At 35.2% G+C, this 26,951-nt stretch overlaps 1 protein-coding gene across 4 annotated transcripts in view; it reads right to left on the bottom strand.

The window, feature by feature from the left end:
- Window positions 1-26,951, bottom strand: part of KIAA0586 (KIAA0586 ortholog) — a 105,297-nt gene that overhangs the window by 32,206 nt on the left and 46,140 nt on the right. For all 4 annotated transcript variants that reach the window (XM_059914319.1, XM_059914317.1, XM_059914320.1 and 1 more), the window contains 8 exons: window positions 25,697-25,896; window positions 21,768-21,927; window positions 21,135-21,354; window positions 20,295-20,548; window positions 19,110-19,186; window positions 13,984-14,118; window positions 9,208-9,385; window positions 860-1,014 (listed from right to left, as the gene is read on the bottom strand). In XM_059914319.1, the coding sequence (XP_059770302.1) occupies window positions 860-1,014; window positions 9,208-9,385; window positions 13,984-14,118; window positions 19,110-19,186; window positions 20,295-20,548; window positions 21,135-21,354; window positions 21,768-21,927; window positions 25,697-25,896 (1,379 nt within the window). The remainder of the gene's footprint in view (window positions 1-859; window positions 1,015-9,207; window positions 9,386-13,983; window positions 14,119-19,109; window positions 19,187-20,294; window positions 20,549-21,134; window positions 21,355-21,767; window positions 21,928-25,696; window positions 25,897-26,951) is intronic.

Genomic DNA, 26,951 nt, shown 5'->3' with positions numbered 1-26,951 from the left:
TTTGAAGAGCAGATGTTCTGGTTTTTAATAAGACCAGTTTATTAATTTTTTTTCTTTCATGGATAGTGTTTTTGGTGTCATTTTGGCCTAACCCAAGGTCACAAACAATTTTTCTTTTATTACAGAATTAATTAACAGATATTTATTCATTACTAGTTTTTTCCTGATGTTTGCTTGGTCACAGGTTATTAATACTGAACCCTACATAATAGTGTGTTCCATAAGCAATCTTTATTTTATATACTTTTGGCTTTCACCCTCAACATCATGCAATGCAACACAATACCATACCATGATGACTATTTATTGAATAAATTAATCTACAGTGAGATTACACAGATTAAAAAACTGTATTTAATTTAACATGAGCATTTTTTTTTACACCTTGGAGAGTAATTATCCTACTTTTTCAGTACACAAGATTGCATGGGCCATTGGCTTAACTCAGTATGAAATATCTCATGCTTTCACGGTAACACACTTCACAAATTTTAATAGAATAAATATTTATTGAGTACCTATTATGCACAAACTACTAAACTAGATATTGCATGGGAATATAGAGGTGTAAATGATAATAGCTATCTAACTTGGTAATAGGCATTTTTACATACATTATTTTAATCTTTAATTTAAAGATGAGGAAATTAAGGCTTAGAAAAAGGCTAAGTATGTATTCAAGGTCACAGCTAGAGATTGGATGAGCTAAGATCTACAGCCAGGCTTGAGTCAGTGAAAAAAGGAGGCATGATTCGAGGCTGTCTGACTCCAAAGACTGTGCTCTTGACAGTGTTCTATGCTAAGGCAATATTGTTACCATTCTGATTTAAGTAAAGTACAAGTGCTATTAATCGGGTACCTGAGGAAAATCTTCAGCTGCCACTGATAGTTTAACATCATCTTCTTGTGTTGTCAGAAGTTCTGTGGGAAGGGCAAGGTGAGGATCTGGCCGCAACTCCAATTCTCCCAAACTCATTGGACCATGACTAGCACATAAATCTTCATAAATATCATCTGTTATCAAGTATGTAAACAAAAAGTTAAAATAAATTATTTCTTAGAAAAAGAAAAATTGGCTAAAATTACCAATATTTCTTACCTGCTGAATTAGAAGTACTTCAATAGAAAATACGTGTCACCAAGGCTTCACTGCAATTAAAACCAAAGCTCATAGAGAACGCAAAAAGTACCTATGTTCAAACAAACCTATGGACTATTCTAAGGTTCCAATCAGCAAGCTATTCACGCAGTTCGCACCCAACACCCACTCCTACACACCAACTCCTAACACTCCAGATTACCTTTTCTATCAATAAGAGTCAATAGAATACTTTGCATCTAAAATGTAATATCAAATCAAGGGGCAATTTCCTGACTAGAAAATGTTGGTATTGCTTAGTTCTGTTCTGGTATTTTTCTTCAAAAGATCAAGCTCCTCTTTTCCTCATCCAAATGACATCTCAATCAAATCAATAAAAAGAAGACAATAAGAGCGGAGATAAATATTTATCTAATAATATCACTGTACATTTACACTACATTTTATACTCCAAGAACTTTCACATATATTATCTCATTTAACTTGAATCTCACAATCATTCTGTAAGGCAGGAGGATCCGATAGTTTTATAACTGTCTTTCCCTGTAAGGCTCAGGGAAGTTAACTGTCAAAAAATCAGAGCTAAGAGGTGAAAAGGAACTAAAATTCTCATCTTTCGACTCCTAGTCACTGTTCCTTATTTCACATTCTTGCTAAATTATTTCTAAGAAAATTGTTTTTCCTAATTAATGGTCACCTTTTAAATATAGCACAATGCAGTCTCATTTTAATCAGTGGAAATAGACCTGAAGCACTATACATAAATTGTTTTAAATGAAATGATATTTTAAAGACCCCACAGGTATTTTCCACTTAAAGGCAGTATGTTGACAATTTCTTAGGTTTAGCAAATAATTACTCTCTGATTTTTTTATGTTAATCTATATTTTTAGGTGGCTTTTACATAAAGCAGAATACATACACTGACTTTTAAGTTTTACCTTTCCAGAATTTGATCTACACAAAACAATTTCTCAAAATTATTACCTGTTTTATTCTCATTTTATTTATAAGATTAATTTAAATAATTGTAATAACATCCATCATTTAGAGCAACCATTGTTCCAAGCCTCATATTGGCCTTTTTATATTCTGATATGACTTTTTCTATTCCTATGTCACTTTTCCTACATTTTCTTAAGACTGGCAAATGAATTAAGATAAAAGAATTCATACATACATAAAATCTTTTTGTATTGATTATATGATTATATACCTAGAAAGCCCTAGAGTCCCTAGTGAGGAAAAAGAATTTTGTTAGAATTAATAAGACAATTTGGTACTATGACTGGATACTAAAAAAATATACAAAAATCATTGGTTTCTCTCTATATTATGCAATATGCACTTAGAAATAGAAAAGTAATCTTTTACTGTAGTGACCAGAACTGTAAAATAATTAAGAAAGGTATAGAAGAAGAAAATGAAGAAAATTATGAAATCTTGTTGAAGAGCACAAAACAAGATCTGGACAAACAGTAAAATACATGAAATGTATTTTTATATATACATATAAAAATGTCAATTCTTCCAATATTAATACATAAATTAGCACAATTCCAATCAGGGTGATTTTCAATTGAAAAACAGAATTTTAGAGTTTATATGGAAGAATAAATACCTGAGAATTGTCAAGAAAAGCAGGAAAATTTATTTTCAAAAGTAAACTTGCCCTATCAGATAACAGAATGTACCATAAAGACACAGTAGTCTAATGTGTTTTAGATCCTAAGGAATCTAGAATACTTAGAATAAAGAATCGAGAAAAAAAATTCCTACATCTATGAGAATTTAATATACAAATTGGTTGATATTTCAATTCAGTAGGAAAAAGATACATAATAATTGGCACAACTGACTACTTATCTGGAAGAAAATCAAATTGAACTTCTACCTTACACCACTTGCAAAAATAAATTCCAGATAGACTTCAATATAAATATATACTAAATAATGAACTTGCAAAAAGAATCTGAGACTACAGGTATAAGCTTGTATTGGGGGAAACCTAACCACGTGATGAAAACACAGGAAGTATAAAAGATGTAAATAACTCTATAAAATTGTTTAAATTATATGGAAAAGAATATAAATAATGTCAATGAACAAAGTACAAATTTGGGAAAAGACATTTGCAATACAGATGATAGAAAATATCTAAAATACAGAAATAGGTCTTACAAAGTTACAAGAAAAACTTAGAACCTAACAGACGGGGGAAAAACTTAAGTAGGTAATTCACAGAAGAGCAAATACAAATAGCCAACAAACATAAGCTCAGCAGTAGTCAGCCATATCTTTATAATTTAACTGACAAAAATAAAAATAGTAGTAAACACAATTTCTGGAAGGGATATGGGGGAAGGCTGTAATATATTACTGATAAAAATAAATTAGTTTAAATTTTTAAGACAGCAACTTGGTATATCTATTTTAAATTTTTAAATATATTTTCCCTTGGGCCCAGTAACTACTTCTGGGAAACTATTCCCGAAATATAAAATGCAGCAATATGTTAGGATACACACGTGTGAATATTTACTTTAGCACTGTTTATAGTAGGGGCAAAATGATAATAAAGTAAATATTCATCAACAGAGCAATGACTGAATACATTATTGGAAATCCACACTAAAAGTGGATAAAAAGTCAATAAAAAGATGAATTTAAGCACTACTACTTGACGTGGAGTAATTTCTGCAGGGTTTACTGGGTGAAAACAAAATGCAGGCGAGTGTGCATGACACAATCTCAACTTGTAAAATAACAACAAATACACACACATCATATGTACCTATCATGTATACTATATGTGTGTGTGTATATAATTATTATATATGCATAAGGAAAAAAACCCAGGAAGGTTACATACCAGAATCTTAACACGAGTTAAAGCATAAAGTGGGACAGGAGAAAATGTGAGGAGGAGGGGTAGATGAAGAGCATTCAAAAAAAAAGTCTATAACTTTAAGTAATATATGATATAATCATATTTTATTTTTATGTAAAATGATATGTGGCTGATGTATGGTTGTAAAGAAAAAAATTAATTAAAAAAGACGCAAGGTAGATTGTGATAAAAGAAGAAAAAAATTAAATATAGAAACCAAGAAAGTGTATAATCAAACATCTCCCAAAAGCATTAAAAGTGCATAATAGCTTTCAGCTCACATAACACCCTATCACTTAACCTATATTTACTGACTATGCTACATACTCTGCTAGATGACAGGGCTATTACAGTGGACAAGATAAAGTCTCCATTTTCAAGTGAGATTACAAATCAGTGTGATAAGAGCAACATTAGGCAGGCGACATTAGAGGACTACACAGAGAGCATATTTGACGGTACCTAACCCAGTGATAAGGGATCAGGAAAGGATTCCATGACAGCAATCACAACAATGTTGAACTTGCTGTGTCACTTCTAAAAAGTATGCTCATTGAGTGTAATGTACATTAGTTAGCCCTTTGTAAGAGGGACACTTAAAGTATTATTCCATTCAAGACAAATTTAATTAATCATAATTTAAAATCCCTAATTTTACTTTTCTAGAATCTTACTGCTTTGAAAAAGCAACCATGGTAGACTTTCAGAGAAGACTAAGTCTGCTTGAATTGCCAGTGCCAGCAGCAGCTTTGGCTCTTGCCTGTCTAATAAATTATTCCATTTGTATGAAACCCAAAGGTACCTCAAATTCCACATAGATGAAACCCCACTCATTCTTATTTCCTCCTAATTCTGTCTTTCCTCCAGAATCCCTCCCTCCCTCAGTGAATGGAAATACCACCTATCCAATCATTCTAGCCAGAAACCTGGAGTCATCTTAGACCCTCTCTTCTTTTGCACCTCTCATATTCAACTAAGTCTTGTCCACTCTCCTCCTCAAATGTCTCTCAAGTCTCCCTTTTCATATTTCTTCGCTGTTGAATAATGTCTCACCAGGTTTACTTTAATAACTGTCTAAGCCAGAGGCTCCTTGCCTCCAGTCTTAATCCTCCCCAATCTATCCATCACACTGCACCTCACATGATCTTGCTAAATAAAAGGTAAATATGATCACGTCACTCATTTACATACAATCTTTAATGGATCTGTGAATATCACAAAACATTCAGAATTGACAGAAATTCAAGACTGAATTTTCCATGGGCATAAATATAAAGTAAGATTGGAATTACTTTCCGTTTTGCACACAAACGAATCTCTACTGTCTTAGAGTAAATCCAAAAACCACTTGATATTATTATCTATATCCACCTGGTTTCTGCTACTGTTCCAATCCCATTGCATCCTAAACTCTAATTCACTGATAAAGTACTTACATTTCCCCACTTAAGTTTCACTGTTTTTTTTTCTTTAACTTTATCCCCTTGTCTCATTGCATATTCTGCCTCGGAGGTTTCTCTTACACTTACTACACAGCAAACATCTATTCATCATTGAGAACTCATTTCAAGTTAGCTCCTCACACATGAAGTCTTTCCTGATTGCCCTCCCCAGTTACAACTGACCTGTACCCCCATCCTATACGGACTGCTTCACAATAACTACAGTCATTTATTGCATGCTTTTGCCTTCTCTCTACTACCTCTACTAGAGAAAAAATTCATTATGGATAAGGTCTTACCAGGTTTTATATTCCTACCACGTAGAATGTGCTTAGAGCAGAGCAAGCACTCAAAAAATATTTTCTGAATAAGTAAATGAATAAACTGGAACGTGCTTATCACACTTCATCATCTGGCTAATTCCTCTAAGATTCAGTTTCACATTGGCTCTTGTGGGAAACCTTCTCTGAGCTCTCATGTGTGGGCTGTTCCTCCTCTGCACTCCCAAAGCAGTCTGTGTTGTTGCATTAGTCACACAATATTAAAATTGCTGTCTCATATTCTCCTACACGAGTTTGTAAACTTCCTTGAGAGCAGATGTCTATTACCTCTGCATCTCAAGACCCTAATATTGTACTAATATATTGGTACCAAGTACACAGTAGGTACTCAATACAAGTTTTCTGAGTAAATGAAGAGCTATAATTGGTAGTAAGTCCCAGAGTCCTCACAGTTTGTTCAAAATACCAGTTTACACTTTAGGGTTCTCGAGACAATTCTTCAAACCTTATTTAGCATCTTTTTGTTACTCAACCCAACCTGAAAGCCTCAGAATTAGAAACAGTGGTAGGGGACTATAGGTTGCAAATAGGATGCTTTCTGAAAATGAGCAGGGGTGGGGACAGGCAAGGTAAGAATAGCTGAGCCTCTGTAAACAAAGTTACTAAAAATCAACATGAAAGGCATGAGATTAGCCAGTAGCAGAAACAGTGATACACTGGGACTCATTCTTCTACAGTAAACATAATGTAACAAAATACTTAGAGCAAGAGGAACAAACTAGCTCTCTATAGGCACCTTCCTTTTAAGCAACTGTGGATAGTTTCTGGTTCCATTAAATACACTGGAGAAGGTATTGATATTTTTACATCCTCCAAGCATTATTAAAGATAGTAACAGTTATCACGTGCCAAGCACAGTGCTAACTATTTTATGCACGTTGTCACCTACAACCCACCCCTAATAACCTTAGGAGGTAGATATTGTTCGTGGTAAGCAGCATCCACGATGGTCCCCTAACATCTGGGTCCTGGTATTCACACCTTTCTGTAGTCCCCTACGATATTACTCCAGGATTGGTCTGTGTTATCAACAGAATGTGGCAGAAGTAATGGCATGTCACTTCTGAGACTAGGTTATAAAAGACATCGTGGTTTCCATCTTGGTTGCTCACTTTCTCTCAGATCATCCACTCTGGGGAAAGCCAGCTGCCATGTCATGACAGCTCTATAGAAAGGTTCCAGTAATGAGGAACCGAGGCATCTTGCCAGCAGCCATGGGAGTGAGCTTCGAGAACAGATCCTCCAACCCTAGCTGAAGCCCTCATACGACTGCAGCTCTAGCCAACAGCTTGACTACACCCTCATGAGAGATCCTGAGGACCGTGCAGCTAAGCCACTCCCAGATTCATGACTTTCAGAACTGTGTGAGATAATAAACGTTTGCTGTCTTCATCTGCTAAATTTGGGGGTAATTTGTTACATAGCAATAGGTAACTAATACATTAATATTATCCCCACTTGATAGAGGAGGAAACTTGGGCTCAGAAAGATTGTTACTTGCCCAAAAATACAGAGCTGGAATTCAAAGTGATTTCTGATACTCCAAAAGCTCAGACTCTTAGCCACTCTGTCATACTGACCCATCTATATGCTCAATCTTATGCCACATTACTTATTATTTTTTCCAATTAAATTAAATAAATATCTATAGCGTGCCTACAATTAAAAATGAACTGTACTATAGGTAATCTGCTAGGTGATACCAAGGTATAAGGAGGGGCTAAACAGGATATATCCTCATGGATTTTATTCTGTAACATTTATTATTTATTTATTTTTATTTTCTGTAACAATTTAACAAGTACCTCTTTGTTCGCCAAGTACCAAGCAGCTCTCAAGTGATCTGCGAGAGCCATCTAGTGTCAATTCTATTTAATTGCACTCTGCACGGTTAGCTGGATACAAATATAGAAGTCATATTTTAATGCCACTTTGAATCCTAATTTTTAAAAATGTAAAAAAACTAATACTCTTACTATGTGCATAAAATAAATAATTCAAATATTAATTTACATTTATTCCCATAGAAAATTCAGTCTTGAATGTCTCTCAGTTCTGAATGATAAGGTGTTCGCTCATACTCTGTGCCAATGTTTTTCTAACTTCCAGCATCTCCTCTTCTAACTTCTGGCAAATCTGCATACCTCCAGAAGTTCTTTTCATTTAAGAGAATGCAGCAATGGGCATGAGAAAATCAATAAATGAAAACATAGTTGATCCTCGTTAATTTGAAGATTCCATTTTTGCAAATTCACCTATCTGATAAAAATTTATTTATAACCCTGAAATCAATAATCACAGCACATTTGCAGTCATCTGTGGACATGTGTAGAGCAGCAGAAACCTGAATCACCCTACACACACTGCAGCAGATGAAGTTGAACACTGCTCTACTTTCTTATCAGCTCTTACACTGTGAACAAGTGTTCTTTTTCGCTGTCTATTTAGTGACACGTTTTTCACATTTTTGAACGTTTTGTTGGTGATTTTGTGGGTGTTTAAAATGGCCCCCAAACATAGTGCAGAAGTGCTCTCTAGTGTACCTAAGTGCAAGAAGGCTGCGATGGGCCTTACAGAAAAAATATATGTGTTAGATAAGTGTCATTCAGGAATGAGTTAAGTGCTGTTGGCCATGAGATTCAATGTTAATGAATCAACAATATATATTAAATAAGTGTCCTTAAATAGAAACACACATAAAACAAAGTTATGTATTGATCAACTGTCAAAAATGTTATAATCAGAGGCTCACAGGAACCTAACCTTGTATTTCCCCTAGAAGCAGTGGCTCAGTATTTGCTAATTCAATGTTTCTGGTGACTCTATAGGACATAAGTACTATAGATAATGAAAATCAACTACATATGCTAGAAATTGGTATTCTCTACTCTACTCTTATTCCCAAAGTGTTACAGCAGAAAGTTTAGTTAATAAAATTCCAAAACAGTCCTGAGTACACTGAGCACTGAGTCAGAAGAGTGAACTTCTACAGTACTACCTAATTTAACATTGTCCTACGCAAGATCTGTTATGTCACCGTTGTGATGTGCTGGTTATATTTTTCCAGTATATATTAAAATAAATACATCACTATTAAAAATTTTTAGGTGGACACATGCATATTACCAAAATTATCTCATGCCCCATCCAGTGATTCACAGACCAACACTTTGGGGAAATACTGCTATAAATACTATAGAAAAAGTCATTATCAAACTTTTCAATTATGAATACCCCTTTTAATAAGGAAATTTTGTAAGCCCCTACCTGAAAATAGTTATGCTTTTCTTAATTCAGATTAGGAACACTACTGTAGATTATAATACAAAACAGAATACAGCATTCAACATGGAAACAGTACCAAAAAAGTATGATGGGATTCGAAGTGAATACTCTAACAGACAATACCTCAAGAAGCAATATTTTGGTGTATACCTGTAACTGTGTCACACTGCTGAGATAATGGCTTAGGAGCACATCTTTGATCTGAAGACTCTGCGTTAGCTACAGGCTGCTGCATATAGGTGGAATGTCCCATTAAGATGTTCTCTGCTGCTGCTGTCAGCCTGGGCCTTTGTCCTTCACTAAGTTCACCTACACTGTTTTCCAAGTCCTGTAAAAAGTAGAAACCATTGTTACAAACATTACATTAAAATCAAGTCAAAACAAGAAATATTTGTCAAATGTATCATGATGCAGACCACAGGACTGCTTGAAAGCTATTTTAGGAAGTCCTTATTATGTCACACACACACTACAGGACAGTTAGTTTAATAAGATATCTAAGTGCAGACTTTGTTCTCCATATCTTATTTCTTATGAAGTTAAATACCCATTATCTGTTTTCTTCAACCTCCAAATTAGACAACAATAAAACACACCGGAAAAATGTTATTATTTAAAACACTAAATGCTGGCACACATTATACATTGTTCATACAGCTTAATTAGAAGAATAGAAAATTCACCTCTTGTTCTTTATGAATGAAAATTGGCTAAAGTTGTTAGTGTGAACTTTATAATAAAACAACTGATGAAAATGTACAAAAAGTATGAATATGTTTCTTTATCAAATATATGAAATAAATAAAAACCAAAAAGATGATGACTTCTATTTTCTTTTGGTATTAAAAATAATATGCCCTAATCACTAGCACCTCTTGTGACTTGGAGATATTCTAATTAATGAGTTTGCTAATCAAGAACTGAATAAAAATTCCAGTATATGAAAGTTCTCATGTTTTTTATTAAAAGGAGTTTAATTTCAACCAAGTGGGGTTTTTTTACTAGAATATATGAAAAAATCACTGCTGAAACATCTTTGATGACTCTGTTGATTACAAAATAAAATCTGTTTAGCTCATCATTCAAGATTTTCTACAATTTGCCCTAATTATCCTCTACAGATTTGTAGCTCCCCTTATCCTGTAATCTGACTTTTCTTTAAGAATATCAGTTGCTCAACATCCTTTAAAAAGAAAAAGATTGTTTTGCAATTAATATAAAACCCTTGGAGATTCTTGGGCAAAGTTTAGAATGACAGCAGATACATTTTCCCTAGAAACTAACTAGAAATATTTCACAGTGCCTACATTACTCTGCCACTACCATATAAATGTTGTGCAATATACAGTACCTTCTCTGTTGTGAACCAATTTTTTAAGGTACTTGTAACTGCTGAACTACTTAACACCTTAATACTCTATGACCCTACTGAAGATTTAGCTTCCCTATTCACAAAATGCTCTCGTACTCATAAGCAGTTATCATTCTTATATTATACTCAAAGCTCAGACTCATGTCAATTCTAAGTTAGGCTACCTATGATCTCTAGTAGTACACCTGGCCCATCCACATAAATGTACAAATTGCAGTTTTGTCATCAGACTACTCTCACTGACCTGATGCTCCCTCTGGGCAAAGAGTTTTAAGCACAAAGAATGGTTACTATTTTCTTACCAAAGCAATATTTTAACTTACAAATGTATCATTACTACAAGTTCTTATTACAAACAAAACAAATGTTTGATAGTTCTGTAAACGTAGGATAACGCACTAAATGTCACTGTTAATCAGACTGGCAAAAAAGATTAAGATTAAAAATATCATATGTGGTGTTGGAAAGGAATCTCACATGGTTGAAAAACAATTTATTAGTGTCTATTTAAATTATAAATGCTCGTGCCTTTTGAGTAATTCCACCCCTCATTATCTTCTACAGAAAGGCAATTCCTCATAATGTAAAAAGGATTTTATTCTTATTACAGTTTGGAGAGAAAAAAAAATTGGAACCAATCTAAAAATCCTTCAGTAGTAGAATAATTAAACTAGGGTATACTACATGGTAGATAAAAAGGATATGGTGGATCTTTAGGATTTATAGTTAAATTTTAAGAATCAGATGGCAGAAAAACACATACACATACCTCAAAATTATCCACACATGACCACACACAAACACACACAACCACACACATATGCAAATGCTTAGGTGCTTAGGAAAAGATCTGGAAAGGATAAACTTCCAACTTCTGGGCTTCTGGTCTAGCCAAGATGGCACACTAACAAAGGCTGCCAGCTCCCTGTCCCCAAAACAATGTTGTAGTAACTACATAAGTGGGAAGAAACCAGGATTCTGAGAACTAAGTAAAAATTGTGAAAAACCACTGAGAAAGACTGACGACTAGCTTGACCTGGTGTGTGTGGGAAGAAAGGGGCTGCATCCTGAGGAGGAGGGTCGCTAGAGGAGGTTTAGTGAGAAGAAAGATTGGAACAAAGTGCTGCTGCCATTCCCTTTTTCCCTCACTAACTTGAGATCATCACTGCTTGTCCCTTAACCATAAGGATCTTGGCAACAATCTGGGTTGCAGATACTAGTACCCCAGAGTAACATCAGGGAGCATGAAGGCCCAGCTGGGGTGAAAAGTTACAGGTGACATCTGACCAGGAACCCATGGCCATTCATTCCTTCACTCTCTCCCTTCTTCACCCCAGGACGGGAATACAAAACTTCCCAAAGAAACTTCTTCCTAAGGGTTTTAAAGACACAACAACCAGCAGAAACACTGAACGGTAGAGTACCAGCAAACAGCAGTGGCCACGATCAATAGTGGTTCTGTGCTGCCTGAGACGCCCATCCCTGGGGCTCATCTCCTCCTCTCTTCTTATATTCACAGGAACAAACTATGGTCTGATTTTAGTCCTTACCCAATACGAATTCTCACAGAATAGCTTATTCCCACGGCCGCCATCCCAGGCCCCCGGCCCCGGAACATGAGTTCATATACCAAAAGAAACAGATACTCTTATAAAGCAGAAACTAACACACCATTGTAAAGCAATTATACTCCAATAAAGATGTTAAAAAAAAAAAAAACAGATACTCGAGGAATCAATTAGTGTTTAAAAGAAAAAAGTGAAAAACATTAATCATACACACAAAGAATAAAGAAAGATATTAACAATGTGAAACAAAAAATCATTTAAAAGAAAAAGAACCAAGTAAGACTATCGGATATGAAAAATATAATAAATCAGATAAATAGTAGGCTAAAGAACAACTTAGTGGTTGGCAGATCAGATTGAGGAACTCTCCCAGAAGAGAGTAGGAAAGAATGAAGACATAGAAAGTCTAAGGGATAAAACAAACAGAAGCAGAAGTGTTAATATCTGGAAATAACAGTTCTAGCCAGAGGGGGAAAAAATGAGAGGAAGAAAAAAATTGAAAAAGTAGTGAGAGAAATTTCCCAGCATTAAAAAGATGGAAAAGTCTGAGCATCGAATGAATAAATGAACCAATATTACTGATTTCCAAAATGAAGGAAAGAGGGATTAGTTAGTGGAACTTTTAAACTACACTGACATTTCTACTATTTTCTACCATTTTTTGTGCCATTTGTTTGTCTCATTTTCTCTCTCCTCTTTCTCTCTCAGCCTGCTGGTTTCTATACTAAGCAGCATGGTTTCTACAGCTATGAGAGTACTTTCTTGAGTTTAGCAACAGCAATCACAACTAGTATCTTTCCAGTGAAATCAATTTTTGGTCAATAGCTAAGTAAAGTTGCAGAAAATTTAGTCATTTTTCAATAAGAAGGAGTAAGTTAAATTTCCATTTTTTCCATTACTAAGTTCCGTATCTTTTTTCTTCTACCTTTCCTAAGAATTTAAATTTTTAAGATAAAAATTAATAGAAAATAAAGCCAGCCATCTCCTTGGATTCTGTATAGTCTTCAGATCTTCAGCTCATCTAAAGCCAGTTTCACACCTGTTCAAGTAAAGACAACCAAATACAAGAGAAAGAATACTAAATAGAATCAAGAATCCTAGTCCCACCTCTATCATCAACCAGGCTGAGCAACTACACTGTATATTTCCACCTGGAATTTCCTTAAGCACCTTAAACTTAATGTTTCAAATCAAATTCATTACCTTCCTCACAATACTTGGCACTCTTCTCTCTGCTTTTCTAAGCCAACAACTGTACAACCACAACTTCCCTTAACCAGTGACCAATTACTGCCAATCAGTACTCTTAAATTTAAATCTCTCTCCTTTCTATTTCTACTTAACTGCCTTTGTTCATGTTCTCATTCTGGACTACCCCAGTGGTGTTCTGACAAACCTCTATCTTTCCCTCACTTGTCCATGGCTCCATAGGTCTTCCTAAATATCTTAGCCTGTGACTCCCTTGCCCAAAAATATCTTAAGGGGCTCCATAGTGTCCAAGCCTTACCATGGCCTACAAGGTTCTTTACGATCATATTGTTCAATCTACTTCTCCAGCTATTTGATCAGTTACTACATGGTAGAGTAATTGTTTAAGCTCTTTTCTCCCTACAGGACTGTAAGCTGCTTAGAGGTGGGGACCCTGCCTCATTCATCTTTGTACCTTTTCGGAGGTTGTGTCTGGCATATAGTAGATACTCAGTAAATGGTTGCAGAAAGAAAGAAAGAATGAATGAACGATCCTCACAAATCATTTAAAAGGGCTTCAGTTTTTTTCATCTGTAGAATAAGAGAGTTGGAACAGATGGCCTAAATTCCTTTCAGCTGTAAAACTCATAACTCTTCGGTTCTAGGTTAAAGTTACTGCAAGGCTGATCCCTGAGTAAGTTGAAGTATTAGAGTGCTTTAACTAAAAGTAGGAATACTTTTGTTATCTTTTTCCTGTATTTAGATCTAACAGAAAAAAAAGTTAAGGTTAAAAAATACCTCTGAATGATAGACCATTTGCTGTGAAACTAATGATTCCTGGTTTTGTTTAGCAAGAAGAGAAAGAATTGCATCAGCATGAATTTCTTTATGGGGCATCCTAATCACTTGTCCTTCGCTGGGAGGATCATCTTCCTAAGTAAAATATAAAGACAATACAATAAGAAAACAAAAATTAATCTATCAATTACATTTTTCATAATTTATGATTAATAAAACTTAACAGTCATCATGAACATGGTCATATTAGCACTTTACAGAAAGAAGACGGACTCTTTATTATCATTTAGATCTCACTTCCATTCGACTATACTAAAAACCCTTTATTTTTGCCTCAAATGTAAATAACAGTATAAAATAATTGGGTTACATTTAAACTAGAGATTTACTATAAAAGCATATGAAAGTTGGACCCTTTGTCCCATGTGATTGAGTTACAATGATTCATAAACGTTTTATACAGTGTCATCAAGTTTTTGGCTCACACGGTTTCCTGCTTCATGTTGAAGCAGCACACAAAGCTGTGCCCCCAGTGTGGCAATGGGGGCAAAGCACCGTAGCAGTGGTGCAACCTGGACCGCAGGCAGAAATGAAAAACTGCAGAAATACGCTGAGGCACCTATAGACCTTTGATTGTCCATTTGCCTTTGCGCTGACCTCCAGTACTTGCTAGGGAGCAGGTACTGAAAGCCCTAGTTGGAAGACCCAGCTTAGACTTCTTGGTGCCTCAAAATAGACCAGTCCCGAAAATGAAGGACAGTGTGGGCCAGAGAGTCAGAAAACTGTATTCCCTTCTAAATACAAGGATTAACATGATTTTAAACTCCATTAATAGTATTTTTTTTTACTTAAGTATCTTACATTTAATGAAATAAAGTTTAACTCTGCAGTACAAGTCTTTATCCCCCAGGTGTACACAGATAAATACCTACTGGTACATAACTGCAAAGTTAGTCTTTTTCAAGATTGTACTTCTGCATGTGACTTTATCATGAATTTGTAGCATATCTGATTTAGGCTTAGTAAAAATATCAAAATTAAAGTTTAGTTTCAAATGTAAAAAAAGAAAGATGTTATAATTTAGTCCTGGTTCAGTTCAGCTATTTAAACAAACTTAAATGTGCTTTGGCACCATGATAAAGTTCTAAGAATGGATAAAAATGCCCTAATGACATATTAAGTAAGCCAAATGTTAGTGTAATTCTTCTCTGAAAATAAAGACTTCTCCTTTATGCTTCCCCCCCATATTATTTTATAAAAGTGATTTCCACTCTCTTCAGAACAGACTCAATCAATTACTTGTAATAAATAATTAGTTAGAAAGGTAACTGCCCCATTCAAATCTTATCAAAACTCTCCTTCATTAATTATTTCATACTCCTACATATAGTAAAGCAAATTGTTTTAACACATTTTATTACTTGAATATATGAATCTCCAGATTTGGCATCTTTACCCTATTGTGTCTTTAATAGCGTAAAGATGCTACATGGCATCTTTTGCTTTTTGTTTGTTGGACTTGACAAACACCGGACACACACACCCAGCTGCTTGCAACTCAAGCTTTAGGATTCAGATAGCTCCTATTAGAACTCAAAATTTACAGTTTTTAGCTTAAGTTGATAGCTTAAGATGAAAGGCAAATTATCATGTATCCATATAAAAAGAGTTGTGGATCTATCACTATATAGCTATGTGACACAAACAAGTGATTTAACCTCATTCAACGCAAAGTAAAATGAGTAGTTACTATTTTTGACAAAGGATGAGCATCATCTTTTGGGATGCTTTTTAAAAATATACAGGTTTAGGCTTCTAACCGCCCACACACATGCATGCATACCATATAACCCTCATGACCTCCTGAATCCACATATCAGAGGGTGGGGGCAGGATGCATATTTTTAAAAGTTCCACTGGTGAATTTAATATACAGTCCTAGTTTACATCACTTGAATAGGCTGCTTTAAAGAAATTTCTAGGGAGTTCCCTGGTGGCCTAGTGGTTAGGATTCTGGGCTTTCATTGCTGTGGCCCAGGTTCAATCCCTGGTCATGGAACTGAGATCCCACAAGCTGCGTGGCACGGCCAAAAAGAAAGAAAAAAAAGAAATTTCTAGCATTATGATTGTAAGGGGATAGAAGGGCATGATGTTTCAAAAGTACACCAATATCTTTCTTTTTTCATCATGATCTTATATAATGATACAAATGGAAAGATAAAAATGCAACTAGACTTCTAAAACTTCCAGTCAAGGTGGAGTAATAAGGACCAGATACACCCACCACCTTGAAACAACTGAAAAATGGACAAAGTATGTGAAAAACTGCATTTCAAGACATGGAACATCAGGTAACAAAAGACAGCGATCTCTGAGAAATGAAAAACAAGTCAGAAGAACCCTATGCCTGCTCCAGCTTACTGTCTGTGAGTTTCCAGGCTGTGGCACAGGAGCCTAAGCTGAGAAGGTGGAGCTGAAACTCCAGGGAGGCCAGGACAGCTAGAGTTCATAAGACGGACTGCTAGAAAAGTGAAAGCTGCAGAGGGAGAAAACTCTGGAAATCTGCAGAAGATCCCCTTTGAGTATTAAGCTGAGTACTACTCAGCAGATGCTTTGGAGACAATTACATAAGGCTGGAGGAACGAGCACCTGAGAAGGGATTGGATATAACAGTGCCTGATGCTCACACAGGGCCTGGATAATGGTTGTTCCCACTAGCCAAGCTGGAAAACCTCATTAATGAGGCACTGGGTGGAGTACATAGAAGTGTCTTCTCTCCATAGCGGGGGATAAATAGCCCTAGATTGAGTACTGTTCTGGTACTGCCTAACAAATCTTAAAAGCAAGACTCAAAAGGGTAAAACTGTCTCTAAGTACTTAACCATGTCCTGAGCAAAGCTCAAAAATATTTATAGGAATATAAAACATAGAAGGAAAAAGTCTATGCAAAATTTTGGCAGATCAAATTAAACAGCTTTTCTTTTTTCTTTTTTAATTTATTTATTTTTGGCTGCATTGGGTCTTCATTGCTGAGCACAGGCTTTCTCTAGTTGCAGTGAGGGGGAGCTACTCTTCGTTGCGGTGCATGGGCTTCTTGTTGCAGTGGCTTCTCTTGTTGCAGAGCATGGGCTCTAGAGCGCAGGCTCAGTAGTTGTGGTGCACGGGCTTAGTTGCTCCGCGGCATGTGGGATCTTCCCGGACCAGGGCTCAAACCCGTGTCCCCTGCATTGGCAGGCGGATTCTTAACCACTGAGCCACCAGGGAAGCCCTAAACAGATTTTCTTTTTTTTTTTTAATTATTTATTTATTTATTTATGGCTGTGTTGGGTCTTCGTTTCTGTGTGAAGGTTCTCTCCAGTTGCGGCGAGCGGGGGCCACTCTTCATCGCGGTGCGCGGGCTTCTCACCATCGCGGCCTCTCTTGTTGCGGAGCACAGGCTCCAGACGCGCAGGCTCAGTAATTGTGGCTCATGGACCCAGTCGCTCCACGGCATGTGGGATCCTCCCAGACGAGGGCTCGAACCCGTGTCCCCTGCATTAGCAGGCAGATTCTCAACCACTGCGCCACCAGGGAAGCCCCAGCTTTTCTTAAAGATTAAGATATAACTACCATATTATCCATCCATTCCACCCCTAGATATTTGCCAGAGAGAAATGAAAGCATATGTCAATACAAAGACTTGTACACAAGTCTTCATAGCAGCTTTATTTGTAATAGCCCCCAACTGGAAATGAACCCAAATGTCCATCAACAGGTGAATAGGCAAATTGTGGCAAATCCATACAATAGAGCACTGCTCAGCAATAATAAGGAATGAACTATGATACAAAGTATAACACAGATAAATCTCAAAATAATTATGCTGAGTTAAAGCAATCAGACAAAAAAAAAAGAATACATGCCACGTGATTCATTTACATACATCTAGAAATGCAAACTAATCTATAGTTACAGAAAGTAGATCAGTGGTTACTGGGAGAGGTATAGAGAATGAGAGGAATGATGAGAGATGAGAAGGAGGGATTACAAAAGGGCCTGAGGAAAGATTTGGGAGTGATGGATGATGAATATGTTCATTACATTAACTGTGGTAATGGCTTTACAGATACATACATATGTCAAAAATTATCAAATAAGTTTTTTTTTAAAGAGCAACAATAATAGCAATGCTTAGCAAAGGCTATGGATGAATGTAGATGAAAGTTGAGCACAACTACCCTTCCTTGCTTAGGTTGTTTGAAAACATAAAAAGTAAAGATTTCTATTCCTTAATAATTTTCAAAAGAAAATCCCTATTATCATTTCTGTATGGTATTTTTATATATATTATACATGTTGATATATTATATATGTTAAGATATATATTTTTAAATGTGAATTTTTCTTCCATAAAGCTAGATAATAACTAGGAGTGTTAGTACCCTTGGGTCCTATTTCAGTATTTTTTTTTTATTATTTTTTAAAATCTTTACTTATTTATTTATTTTGGCTGCGCCAGGTCTTAGTTGCGGCATGTGGACTTCTTAGTTGCGGCAGGTGGACTTCTTAGTTGCGGCATGCGGACTCTTAGTTGCAGCATGCATGTGGGATCTAGTTCCCTGACCCCACAGTTCCCCAGGGATTGAACCCGGGCCCCCTGTATTGGGAGCACGGAGTCTTACCCACTGGACCACCAGGGAAGTCCCAGTATTTTTTTTTAAAGCCACTAAATTCAATTATTTTTTAGCGTAAAGAATTATAATCACGATTAGGGATAAATTACAAACGTATTATAAGAGAGTTGGTTTCAACAGCTAAGGTCCTGCCTGAAACACTGTAAAGGCAACATATCCAGGTGACAATGTGCCTTGAGTTAGATTTTCATCACCTAATTAAATTAACTGCATTTTTCAACTACTGGAGCCACAGGGGTTAACAACAGTTTTCTATTCATTCTCACAATTATGATAATGAAATGTATAAATATGATAATGACATGTGTAAGAAGCCTTAAATTCCTTCATGGATATTTTATTAAATTTTATGACTATAACTCAAATATTTGAGAAAAAACCCTGATCAGTGGCAACAAGTTCATCAAGATATTCTTCACCTCAGAATTCAATGTGGAGTCAATCACTTCTTACCATTTCGAGGGCATCATGCAGAGTACTGGATAAGCTATCATTTAGGTTTGTCAGATACAGTCCTTCATCTCCTAAAACTAGAAATTAAAATGCAAAAATTTGGAAAAAAGAAGAAACATAAATTTAGTAAATAATCTCACCATAAAGCCATAGAATATTACACTTAAAACTTATACAATAAAAATACTGGCAAAGTTCATAAATCATAATTCACAAGCTATTCAATCTCACTAGCTCTTTGAAAAGCACATTTTATAACAAAGATGAGATTTTTGTTTCACTTACCAGCTTGTCAGAAATTAAAAAGGGCTATTAAACATCAACTGTAACCATGAAATTAAAAAGAGGCACTCCTATATACTACTGATATAATTAAAAACTGATTAAAATTAAAAACCGATTCACCTTTCTGGAGAGCATGTTGGCAATGTATTGCTATTTTATTTTGTTTGGCCACGCCGTGTGGCTTGTGGGATTTTTTAGTTCCCCAAACAGGGACTGATTCCAGGCCCCTGGCAGTGAGAGCATGGAGTCCTAACCACTGGACCGCCAGGGAATTCCCTATGTATTGCTATTTTAAAGGTGCATACTCTGACTCAGCAATTCCACTTCTAGGCATGTATTCTAAGGAAGTTATCAGTTATGGAAGTTCACAAAGATAAATAAATATATGTGCAAGGACTGTCAGTGGAGAGTTATGTATAGTATGAAAACACTGAAAACAATCTAAATGCCCACCACTATGGCACTGTTTTAGCAGACTACCCAGCCACTGAAAAAAAGAGGTAGGGCTATATGTATTAATATAGAAAAATGTCTATAACATATTTAAGGTTAAAAAATTCAGATTTCAAAACAATATGTATAATATGACCCTACTTAAAAGGTAAAAATATATATACATACAAATGTATTTAGGTGTCTATATATGCATAGAAAAAAAAAGACTGGAAGGGTATACCCCAAACTTTCAACAGTGATATTATTTCTGGAGGGTGGGATTTATGAGGGAGATTTTACATTCTGAGGTTAAGGTGTAGAAAAGTTAACTTGCAGAGTCCATATTCTTTCTACTATACCCTGTTAAATCTTGAAAATTAAGTAAAAACACTTTAGACAGAAAAGTATTACTTAGGAATTATCATAAGCTAACCAGTGAAATCAATTGATACAAAATTAACTTACTCTTAGGAGCCACTTTTTGACCACAATTAAATAAAACCTCTCCTTCAGAGATGGGTCTATCTAAGGTTTCAGTTTCAGTGGCAGTAACGCTCAAGGTACTCTCCATTGTTGATGAATCTGAACTTGGCATCTGTATGGGGGAAGGGGCCTTGGTGTCAGCAGGAAGCGGCATAAGGGGAACTGGCTCTGGAGGTGCAGGCTGAGCAGGGAAGTCCATGCTCTCAGGTTCTTCATCCTTGGCCACAGACATTACACTAAGAAGAAAGAGACATAGTTTGAATGTATTACATCGGTGAAGGCCTATATTAATTTTTATATAAAAAATAGATTCAAAAGTACTATGTCTCCTTTAGACATATTTCTATATCAATATATAGATATATCTATATATTTCTATAATCTGAACTACTATAATTAGCCAACAAGATTTATTTTTCCAAAATCACCTTCATGCTTTAATCAAAGACCATCTTGAAAGTTCTACCATCTCTAAAATAAATCTACATAGGGATATGTGGTAATATAAAAGTTAACTGATCATAGTAAATGAAGATTCACACTGGGGAAAAATCTTCTTCTATTTTATTAACAATATTATAGATATCTTTATTTTAATCTGTTTCCCCCAAAATTTTATTTTAAAAGAAGAGAACTGAAAGTATAAATAAATCTGGTAAAAATTTTAAAACCATAAAATTTATGAAACTTCTTCCTACTAAAGTATAGATTAGCTTGTGGTTTATCAACCTTCATTTATCATTTCTGATGTTTTCAATGGGTCACCTAAGTCAACATAAGAAGAAATGTATAGTTACTAAAAATGAATATATTGTCATTTACATAGCTCTCGGGTGAAGTTCTTCTTGAAGAGAGCTGGGATTCTCTTCTTCCAGTGGCAGGTCTCCATTACTCCATGGCTTGGGAAGCTCTGGGCTTGGCATCTTCAATTTATCAACAGAAGTCTCTGACAAAGTTGGGGTAAGAGCTGCTGCGGGAGGAGGTGTAGTTGCAGGGGTAACGGTTGGAGTATTAACAAGTGTGATGGGAGGCATATTATTTCCTAAAGGTTTTTTGTAAAAGCAAAAAAAAGTCAATAAGAATTCCACAGGAAGGCAAGATACGTTGTTTAACATTTTGGCATACAAATAATGGCAACAAGAATTAATAATAATAATGATGGCCATTAATGGGAAAAGCTCCAAATTAATTTAGTAAAGTACAAAAAATAACCTTGAAAAGACATCACTTTCAACATCACCATGAACTTAAAATAGTCTGAATGTCTACTAGATTATATACTTTAAAAAGTGGTAACCAACCCCTTAGTTTCCTTGTAAGAAAAAATGACTTAACTAGAACCTAGTAAGCAACAGGTATGTGTATACTAATCTATAAAGACTCATAAAACAAACCATGATATTTTATTTAATAGTTGCTAAAATTAAAACTGAGTTATAGAAATAAGGTTTCTACCTTCTTCAGCAAATATTTCTTTCATGGGAAAAGCTACATCATGATCTGAAACACAGGGAGAAGAATCCGGAGTTTTTACCCACACACGCTCCTCAGGAGGTGATGAAGGTGAGAGAGGAGGAGTTGGCTGTGGGGTAGCCACTGGGGTACACACTCTTGCCTGAAATAAATAAAACAAGATAAGTGGTGCTTACAATCCCCAAATAAGGGCAATTTGAAAACTAAAATGATCTCATTCAGAGTTACATAAAATTTAAATGGATGGGGGGGGAAAATGGAGTCCTCTGTATTCTAGCTCTTGAACTTCTAGCTATTAGTTTCAAGACCGGCCTACAGAAAGCCTCCAGCAACTCAAACAGCTCTGCCTCTGAACTAGGCCCCCTTATCTAATATAGAGAGGAAGATTAAACAGACAGCTGAAGATCAAACCCAAACACAAGCTGGGTAGACCATGTGACAGAAAGAGGGCATTTTAACTAATTGACAAGACATCAAAAATCACTTTTCAGTACAAAAGAACAAAGCTTATGAAAAGCAATGGAAGGATAAGAAAAAGTAGGGGGGATAAAAGGAAGCCAATGTAGAGATGGAAAGCCCTGGGGAAGAAAAAAGCAAACATTTTAAAATCAATTTGTTAAACAGGTAATTCAAACGATTCAAACTTCAAAAGGATGATGGTGAAAATTAACTCTCCTTTCCTACCCATGTCCTATCTACTTAGTTCCTTTCCTCAGAATTATCAAATACAATCTTAAGTCATTTTTTTAATGTCCAGAATACTCTATTTTTTTTAATTTTTATACAATTTTTAAAGGTTACACTAGGTTTACAGTTATTACAAAACGTTGGTTATATTCCTACTTAAAATTTTTTTTATTGAAGTATAGTTGATTTACAATGTTGTGTTAGTTTCAGGTATACAGCAAAGTGATTCAGTTATATATATGCATACATATATATATATTCTTTTTCAGATTCTTTTCCACTATAGGTTATCACAAGATATTGAATATAGTTCCCTGTGCTATACAGTAGGTCCTTGTTGTGTATCTATTTTATATATAGTAGTTTATATAAACTACTAATTTGCTAATCCCAAACTCCTAATTTATCCCTTCCCTACCTCTCCCCTCGGTAACCATAAGTTTATTTTCTATGTTTGTGAGTCTTTCTGTTTGGTAAATAAGTTCATTTGTATCATGTTTTTAGAATCCACATATAAATGATATTGTATGATATTAGTCTTTCTCTGTCTGCCTTAGATAATCTCTAGGTCCATCCATGTTGCTACAAATGGCAAAATTTCGTTCTTTTTTATGGCTCAGTAGTGTTCCATTGTGTGTGTGTGTGTATACACCACATCTTCTTTATCCATTCATCTGCTGACAGACACTTAGGTTGCTCCTATAACCTGGCAACTGTAAGTAACGCTGCTATGAACGTTGGGGTGCGTGTATCTTTTCAAATTAGTGTATTTGGTTTTTTTGGATATATACCCAGGAGTGGGATTGCTGGGTCATATGGTAATTCTATTTTTAGTTTTTTGAGACTTAAGTCATTTCATATGTGTATCGATTTTCTACAGAATAAATTCCCAGAAGTGAGACTGCTTGGTTAAAGGTCTAATTGCATTCTTAACTTGAATACATATTGCCAAATTTCCCTCTACATGGTTATATTATTTTATCAATGCAATAACACCAGAAGGTATGAGAATTCCCATTTCCCAAAGGTTTGCTGAACAATGGTGTTAATCAAACTTCTGGAGTGTTACCAATTTGATCAGTAAAAATGGATTCAATGATTTTTTTTTCTCACTATCAGTGAGACTGACCATCTTTTTGTATGTATGTGGGCCATTTGTATTTCCTTTTTGTGTGTGAACTGTCTGGACATGTCTTTTCCTCATTTTTCTATTTGTCCTTTTTTCTCTTTCTAAAACATATTTTTATAGTGGGTGACTGGTCTTTATTCTGTATTATGAGTTGCGAAGAGATATACAATTTAAAAATCATGAAGCATATTAGAAATTCTATAGCATTGGCTTAATTATTAGCATATTCTTAGCTTTGCTTTTTAAGTGAAAGAAATATACTATGTTTTATTCTTCTTGACTGCATAAACCTATAGCCTAAGATTGCTGTTTTCAAATATAATGCTACTGGCTCATCATCATGAGAGGATTCAAAGGTATCCTACTAGTCTTGGTAATGGGTAATAATGATAAACAATTAGGTACCGAGTATTTACCAAGTTCCAGGCCCTAGCTTAAGCTCTTTCATAAATCATCTTATTGAATCTTCCACAAAATCGTCTATGATGGCTCACAAGATACAGTATCATAAAGATGTCAATTCTTCTCAAATTAAACCAATCAAAATTGAATTAATTCCCAAAAAAATCCCAACAAAATATTTTATAGAACTTGAAAATTAATTTTAAAACATGTATCGAAGATGAAAAGGCCAAAAAAAGCCATGACAATTCTGAAGATAAGGAACAATACGGCAATGGGGGAGGGGAACTTGGCCTCCTTAATATTTGAAAAGCAGATTTTGGTAAAGCCATCATCATTTAAACTCTGAGTATTTTATCTCTAGTATACAGACAAGACTAAAGTAACCGAGCTGAGGGTTCAAATTCAGAACTTCCCAACTCCAGAGTCCATGCTCTTAACAATTACATTTATTTCCTATTTATACTGATTTTTCTACATTTTCTCATTAAATCACCCTTATGAAAATATCTGAAATATATGGGCAGAAGACAAACCAAAGTTAATTAGCATAGAGATAACCATAACTCTGATACTGGCATGCATTACCAATGAGCTAATAAATAAAGCACAGAACAAAAGTATGTACCAAATCTCTGGCACACTAATCACACTACACCAATTACATTACACCAATCTCCATAAAATTCAAATATGTAACTTTATGTTTATATTTCAAATGAGTCAGTTTAAATGTTTCACCTATATAAAATGATGTTTTTATGATCGACAGGATCAGAAGTGACCATGAAGTTTTAAACAGTTGGTAATACAGAGTACATTCTGGTTTTGTATAATTTCTTTTTCTTTTTCTTTTTAGTTTTTTAAAATTTTCATACAATTTTTAAAGGTTACATTCCATTTACAGTTATTACAAAATATTGGCTCTACTCCCTGTGTTGTACAGTACATCCTTGAGCCTATCTTACAGCCAATAGTTTGCACTTTCCACTGCCCCACCCCTATATTGCTCCTCCCCCCCTCCACTGGTAGTGGTTTTGTATAATTTCATGTTGCTATAATAAATTAGAAACAAACAATAACAAAAATGCCTAAAATATACTTTCTTTTAAAGATTAAAAATATCACTTAACATAAGAACCAAAAGCAGTACATGTGATTGTTAGCTATAGCTTGAATTTTTAAAAAATTAGCTATAAGGATATTCTTGGAACAACTGGGGAAATTCAAATATAGACTCTATATTATATAGTATTAACATATCAATGGTAAATATGGAGAGCAATATAATGGTATTTTGGTTATGTAATAAAGAATCGTGTTCTTAGGAGATATTGCCGATGCTTTTAGAAGTGTCATGATATCTGCAACTTTCAAATGATTTTTAAAGCATATATAATAAACAACATATAAAGACAGATAAAGAAAATGTGTCGAAATGTTATCAACTGGTAAATGTAGGTAAAGTGTACACAGATGTTCATTGTATCATACTTTCAACTTTCTATAGATTTTAAAGTTTTTAAAATAAAATGCTGGGGGAACTGTTATTGTAATCAAAGCCACAAGAAACCAATCTCTACCACAAACAAGATCTTATGACCCAATTTAAAATCTGTCCATTTTACTGTTCTTTAACAAAGGTATCAAAAATTCCCCAGGACTCCAAGTCATGAAGGAGAGTCACACTTACCGGCAAGTGTGTTTTGCTTATTGAAACATCCCCAGAAACACTTGTAACAACAGGACCTGGCTTCTTTGCTTCTCTGTCACCCAGCAAGATGGCAATGGTTTCAGCAAGAGCTTCATTCACAAAATGCCTAATAATGTCTGAATTCACAGGAACCCCGGCATCAACAAAAAGCTGGAGGGCACCACTGCTTGTTCCTTCCACTAAAAAATGAAAGAATTTCAGAGTAAGTGTGCAAGAAACATGCTTGCATTCTAAGTCTTAATTCTTAAAATTTTAGAGATGCGAGCATATGTGTATGAGACGGTGTGAGGAGGAATAAAATGAAAATACAAAATCTACTTATTGTGACAGAGAATAAGATGGTAACTCACATAATGAACATCCTCTCTAAACAAACTAAAAAGGGAAGGAAAACATCCAGATGAAAATTTACTTATATGGCCTCTTCCCTACCACTACAAAATTTAGTGATAAAAAGGATTTGCAGGGACTTCCCTGGTGGTCCAGTGGTTAACATTCCATACTCCCACTGCAGGGGGCACGGGTTCAATCCCTGGTCAGGGAACTAAGATCCTGCATGCCGCGTGGCACGCCCCACCCCTGCGAAAAAAAAGATTTGTATCCACATTAAATGTTTTCATCTGAAAACAATCCACATTTCCAAGAGTAGGGCATCAGGAAACCCTGTGATAGATCTTGGCAAAACACAGGGACACAATGACTGTGGGGGGATTTTAGAGAAATGGCAGCTTCTTCATAAATATGAAGACAAATCTTATTTCCGTCTAGTTTCAGATACTTCAGTTACTAACATTACAGGCTAATCCTCCTCAAACTTTTAGAGTAGTTTAGGTGCTTGATGTCAGCAGCTCTATAGGTATATTAATTTTCCAAATGGGTTGTACTTTTCACTTGCGTGAATGTACTTAAAATTCAGTAAAACTTCCTAAACAGACTTTATTAGGCTTAAAGTGGTTATGTTTCTAAAGCTCTGTGTGGAAAACACGTAAACAGTGATCTATACAACTTGATGCAGACATGACCTCTCCAAAGAGTACTCCTTAATTAGTACAACTATGGCGGCATTACCCAGAATTCCCTAAAAGGTAGGTACAGGTGTCTTGGGATCACTTGTTGAGAGATAAGCAATAGCAATTTACTCTGGAGCTCCATAGCAAAGACTATCACAATCCCAAATTTATATTCAACAGTATATATCAACACATCTCCCTTTTTAGTTCCCATAATTCATTGT

Source organism: Balaenoptera ricei, chromosome 2 (assembly GCF_028023285.1).
Source record: "Balaenoptera ricei isolate mBalRic1 chromosome 2, mBalRic1.hap2, whole genome shotgun sequence".
Classification (NCBI taxonomy): domain Eukaryota; kingdom Metazoa; phylum Chordata; class Mammalia; order Artiodactyla; family Balaenopteridae; genus Balaenoptera; species Balaenoptera ricei.
This window is presented reverse-complemented; position numbering and strand designations above follow the sequence as displayed.